The 6,000-nt window shown below is 36.5% G+C and overlaps 1 protein-coding gene across 7 annotated transcripts in view; it reads left to right on the forward strand.

Annotated features, from left to right (window-relative positions):
- IGSF11 (immunoglobulin superfamily member 11) overlaps positions 1-4,496 on the forward strand; it is a 134,094-nt gene extending 129,598 nt beyond the window's left edge. For 4 of the 7 annotated variants that reach the window (XM_032298998.1, XM_032298999.1, XM_032299002.1 and 1 more), the window contains 2 exons: positions 305-455; positions 2,176-4,496. In XM_032298998.1, the coding sequence (XP_032154889.1) occupies positions 305-455; positions 2,176-2,617 (593 nt within the window). In that variant the 3' untranslated portion in view covers positions 2,618-4,496. The remainder of the gene's footprint in view (positions 1-304; positions 456-2,175) is intronic. The other 3 variants (XM_032299001.1, XM_032299003.1, XM_032299005.1) reach the window with 1 other exon arrangement.
- The last annotated feature ends 1,504 nt before the right edge of the window (positions 4,497-6,000 follow it).

Here is a 6,000-nt window from a genome sequence, read left to right on the forward strand (position 1 = left end):
GGGTGGATCCGGCAAGTTAGATTGGTGCTATTTCCTAATGTAGGTATTGTTCTCCTAAAATGTGTAAGCCATGTAATTGTTTATTCATTCAAAGTGTGTTCAGAGCCTACTATAGGTTAGTCCTAGCCACTAACAATATAGAAAGTTAATTGAAGTTTAACTTTATATAGATGAAAGATTTTAGACAGTTTGATACATTTTAAGCAGATTCTTTAGGAACCTTATGTGCTTATTACAATTGCATGGGTATATGCTATTTCTTGATTTCTCTTTTCTTTAAATATCCCTTAAATATATTTTGCAGCCCAGCCCAGGAACATTGGACTAATAGCTGGAGCCATTGGCACTGGTGCAGTTATTATCATTTTTTGCATTGCACTAATTTTAGGGGCATTCTTTTACTGGAGAAGCAAAAATAAAGAGGAGGAGGAAGAAGAAATTCCTAATGAAATAAGGTTTGTGTGTGAGATTTTTTTTATTGGTCCTGAATAGCCAATGTGTATTTCTATTCATTTTTGGCAGTTAAGATATATCTGCTAATCGTAAAACTTTGATGGCCACAATAATTAAAGTGACTAAATGATACTTTCTTGTATGTCACTTTTCTTCATGGTACTATTCAACTTTTTTCACTGGATCGTGAGGGAGGGGAATGTCCAGCATGTGCCCAACTAGGAGGATACAAATGAAGAATTCCCCTTCTCCTCTGTATCTCCAGGGTAGGCAGTGTTAGGTGGCTGCCACAATGGAAAAGGTAAAACATGTATAAAACATGTGTTTACTATTGACATTTGTAATAGACGTGAAGATAGAGAAGGAAGGGAACACCGCAAGAACATACCAGTGCCTGTATACAGACAGGCCACAGCACTATGGCTCAGAAAGGCAGTTTGGCTCAGAAAGGTTAGTTCAGATAAGAATATGAACATTTTAAGAAAACAATGCCAAAATGATCTTTAAAGAAAAGTGACTCCTGTCATATTGGGGAAATTTGAGGGTTCAGGCCCAGTCTCAGATATTATCACGGCATGTCCTTTTTGAAAAGGCTGCAATGACTCTAGTCTCCATAGTGAGACATACCACAGCCTTTCAGGGTCTGATCCTTGCCTGCTTATCTTCTCTCCTACCACTCTCAGCTCACTTTGCCTTCCAGTCTGTCCCACATTTTCCCTTTGCTCAGGGCTTTTGCACAAGCCCCTGCTTTCTTTCTGGACCATGCCTCTCATTTGATCCATCTCTTTACTAAATTCCTTGATCTGATTCCAGATTAGGCCAGACAGCATCTCCTCACATATGTTGTCTTTAGCCCTTGCCTAAACTTTCAGACTTGTGAAATTCTTTCATTGATTACTACCCTCATTGACTATAGATTTCTTAGGTGTAGGGCTTGTTGTCTTTTTTACATGAAATATATTGTAAAGTGTACTAGTGTACTCAGTAAATATTAAATAAATTGGTTAATATCTTAAATAAATGACTTCTTTTAGCCTCTTGTAATTCTTAAGAGTTTGGGCCATATGCAGGGATAGAGTCTACTCCAGGATAAAATTACCGAGGAAAGCCTCCATCAGCACACCACAGTGATTTCTCAAACTCCAAAGGGCAATAAAATCAGGCCAACTCTAATTATTTCTTGAAGTTCTGCTACTTATAGTGTGATTTCCCAGCTATTTTATGGTACCTAGTGTAGTAGATTTCTTCTTGGACTAATTTCCTACTTATAGTAAATATATATGTGTGAATAAAGATATGTTTACTGTATATAAATATTTACTTTAAATATACATAAAGCAAGATATTATATATTTACTATAAATATATAAAAAGCAGGATTTGTTAAATATATATTTACCATATGATATATATTTATGTGAATTTTATTTATATACATATATTTAGAAGTTGTATTGGAAGAGTTTCTCTGAGAGATCTGAGATTTCCTTTTCTACTGTTGGAGACTGAGAAGCTGAGGAGAGATTTTCTTGACTGTTGTCTCAAAGGGAATGGATGGCAAGCTGAGGCCATCCAGGGTTGTCCCATGCTTGCTTTCACAATGGAGTACTCTCTCCTGGATTTGTTTTTCAGATGTGTAAGCCTTAACACTAAAAGAAAGATTCCAGGGTAGGAGGTAACCTGAAGTAAATCCTAATGACAATTTTATTTTGTTCCTTTCAGAGAGGATGATCTTCCACCCAAGAGTTCTTCTGCCAAAGCATTTCACACTGAGATTTCCTCCTCGGACAACAACACGCTAACCTCTTCCAATACCTACAACAGTCGATACTGGAGCAAGAATCCAAAAGTTCATAGAAACGCAGAGTCATTCAACCACTTCAGTGACGTGGGCCAGTCTTTCTCCCTCCACTCAGGCAATGCCAACATACCATCCATTTATGCTAATGGGAGCCATCTGGTCCCGGGTCAACATAAGACTCTGGTAGTGACAGCCAACAGAGGGTCATCACCACAGGTGATGCCCAGGAGCAATGGTTCAGTCAGTAGAAAGCCTCGGCCTCCACACACTCATTCCTACACCATAAGCCACGCAACGCTGGAGCGAATTGGTGCAGTACCTGTCATGGTACCTGCCCAGAGTCGGGCTGGGTCCTTGGTATAGGACATAAGGAATTGTTGTGTTCAGAAATGAATAAATGGAATGCCCTCATACAAGGGGAAGAGTATGGTGGGCGAGTGCTGGGAAAGAAATACTTTCTTATATAAGTAAAATGCACAAAGAAGAAGGCAATGCTGTTACTTGGCCACTAAGATGTGTAAAATGGACTGGAATGATCCATCATGAAGACTTGCTTCCCCACCAAAGATGTCCTAGGATTCTATTTAAAAAGCTGGATCTCAAAGATGTGCCAAGCCAAGGAAAAAGATATAAGAACAGAATAGCACTTAAAATCCAAACTGCCGCCCAGATGGGCTTGTTCTTCATGCCTAACTTAGTAATTTTTAAGAGGACTAAAGTGCCAGATGGAGTTTATTGAAATTATTTTAAAAGGTAGGTGTCTTTAAGAAAATAATGAGCAACCCTGTGATATGTTCAGTCTCTCCCAATTCCCTCATTATGTAGAGGGTTTAATGGTATAAATGGTTAATATTGGTCCCAACAGGGCTGACTCTTCTATAATATAATCAAAACTTTTTACATGAACAAAATTCAGTAAGAAATGGGGAAAACAAAGGAAACTTCTTTGAGAAGCCCCTTCATATTTATTTATTTAGCTATCTCTTCCTGAACCACGAATTTCATATTTGGAATATTGCTATATCGACAGATTCTTGCCTGTCTGTGTTATTCTAGGATCTGTTACAGGTCCATGGCAATTACTGTTTATTTTTTCCTGGAAAAATATTTTTTTATAAAAGATTTTTTTTAAATACATGAGAGGCATTGGGTTAAGAAAGAAAAAAACTGTTGTATGACACCTTGTTCAATGGTTATATTTAGTGAGCCCATAGAGGTCCATCATATCATGAACGAGCTAGGTTGTGTGGGCAGGAAGGTAGGGCTAAGGGGTTGTGGCCTTGCTGAGCAGCCTAACAAAGCAAGGTTGTTCAGATCTCCCTTGCTGTTACAGTAGGTTAGTCTTAACGAGGGCAGCACCTGATGCCTTTTGGATTGGGACAGATAACTTTCTCCTTATTTGACAAGTAAAAGTTAACTTGTCAGGGAGGGCAGAAGTTGTTTTGTTTTTGTTTTTGTTTTTTTTCAAAATAGTTCTTTTTGCAAAAGAGATAACACTGAGACAAAAGGCACATATATCTTCTGGTGTGCTCCTGGGAGTGTCTGCCCTCCATTTTTGTCAGCTCAGGGTTGCACTGTTGCCCAAATGCATTTTACACCACTGTAAGGAGACTCCTTTTGTGGTTACTACCTGGCTTGGCAGGACTTGTGGTTCACCAGATTAATTTACAAACTCCCCCACTTTATTTTGTGCTATAGATCTGGCCCTACTTGTATTGGTGACTGTCTTGCCTTAACCACACTTTAAGCAACCCACAAATGTGTTTTCAGATTTGTTTTCTAGATTATTTATGATATCCCATGTCTCAATAAGAGTGTCTTTTCTTTCTGTATATGTTCTGTCACTACTTCTTACTACCATGCTTTTTGTTCTCTTTTCCTGCAAGTGTAGTCTTCATAGGGAGTGGCCTCCTCACATTTTTTTTTCAGTTATTTGAAAAAAACAGACACTGCTACAGACACTGTTTTTCCAAGAAGGCTACACTCAGAACCTAACCATTGCCATTTCAATATTGATAAAAAGCTGAATTTACTTTAGCATTACTTATTTTTTTTTTCATTTGATGGTTCTTACTTTGTAAAAATTTAAATAAATGAATGTCTATACTTTTTATAAAGAGAAGTGAAAATACTATGACACTGAAAAGATGATGCTATCAGATGCTGTTTAGAAAGCATTTATCTTGCATTTCTTTATTCTTTCTAATTATCTAAAATTCAATAAAATTTTATTCATATAAAACAAGTTGTCATTAATTGTCTATACTAATGAGTATGTCATTTTAAAACTTAATGTTCTCCTTAATGTTACAAGCTTTCCTCCATCCTATTAAATAATATTTATAATCATTTTAATAGGCATATGGTATTCCAAAAATTACTTAACCTTTTTCTTACTATTAGAAATTTAGTCTGATTCCAGTTCTTATCCATATGACTAAAGATGTAGTGACCCTCTTCATAGATTGAGCTATTTTCCCTTTTCCTAGACTGAAAGTTCATAAAGACAGTCTCTATGCCTGCCTTTTTCACCACTGAATCTCTGTCGTCTACCACAGTGCCTCATGTGGGTGTTGAGTAGATAAATGCTGATTTCTGAATTGAAATTGCTAAGTCAAGTTATGAGCATGATTGTAGCTCTTGATGTGTACTAGAACATTCCTTTGTTTTAACTTTTTGTTTTGAGATAATTATACTTTTACATGCAGCTGTAAGAAATAACAGAGGTCTCATATACCTCTTACCTAATTTCTCCCAATGGTAACGTCTTGCATAATTATTGTACAGTATCACAAGTTGATGGATCTATCAACCATATTGAGATTTCAGCACTTGTACATGCACGTGTGTGTATGTGTGTGCACAGTTATACAGTTTTATCACACGTGTAGATTTCATGTGACCAACACCAGAGTTAGGGTACAGGATCCTTTATGCTGTCCTTTCACAGTCAAAGCCACCACCCTCCTTCCCAAGTTCCTGATTCCTCACATCACTGTCTGTTCTTCATCTCTGCAGTCTTGTCTTTTTGAGAATGCTGTATAGATGGAATGCAGTATGAGGATTGGCTTTTGCTTTTTAAATTTTTTTTTTTGCTCAGAATAATTTCTTTGAGATCATCCAAGTTGTAGTATGTATCAATAATTTGTTCCATTTTATTGCTGAGTGGTTTCCCTTGGTACAGAAGAGGTATCACAGTTTATTTTACCCATTGGAGGATATTAAGGATATTTGGGTTGTTTCTAGTTTTTGGCTGTTAGGAATAAATTTGCTATAAACATTTGTGCATAAGTTTGTGTGTGAACATAAGTTTTCATTTTCCTGGGATAAATGTCCAGGAGTGCAGTTTCTGAGTTGCATGTGGTAAGTACATGTTTAATTTTGAAAGAAAATGACATACCTTTTTCTGGGGTGGCCATATAATTTTACATTTCTTCCAGTAGTCTGAGTGATCCAGTTTTCCTGAATACTTGACAGCATTTGGTATTATCAATATTTTTAAATGTAGCCATTTTGATAGGTATGTAGTGATAGCATATCTTGTAGTGGTTTTAAAAATGTATTTTTAATTATTGGTGCATAATAGTTATACATATTTATAGGGTACATGTGATTGTGATGTTTTGATATAAGCACACAATGTATGATAATCAAATCAGGGTAATTGGGGTATCCGTCATCTCAAGCATTTATTATTTGTGTTAAGAACGTACCAATTCTATTCTTTTTTAGTTATTTTAAAAGGT

The sequence above is a fragment of the Sapajus apella genome, unplaced genomic scaffold, assembly GCF_009761245.1.
Source record: "Sapajus apella isolate SASKATOON/1434 unplaced genomic scaffold, GSC_monkey_1.0 scaffold40, whole genome shotgun sequence".
Lineage (NCBI taxonomy): Eukaryota > Metazoa > Chordata > Mammalia > Primates > Cebidae > Sapajus > Sapajus apella.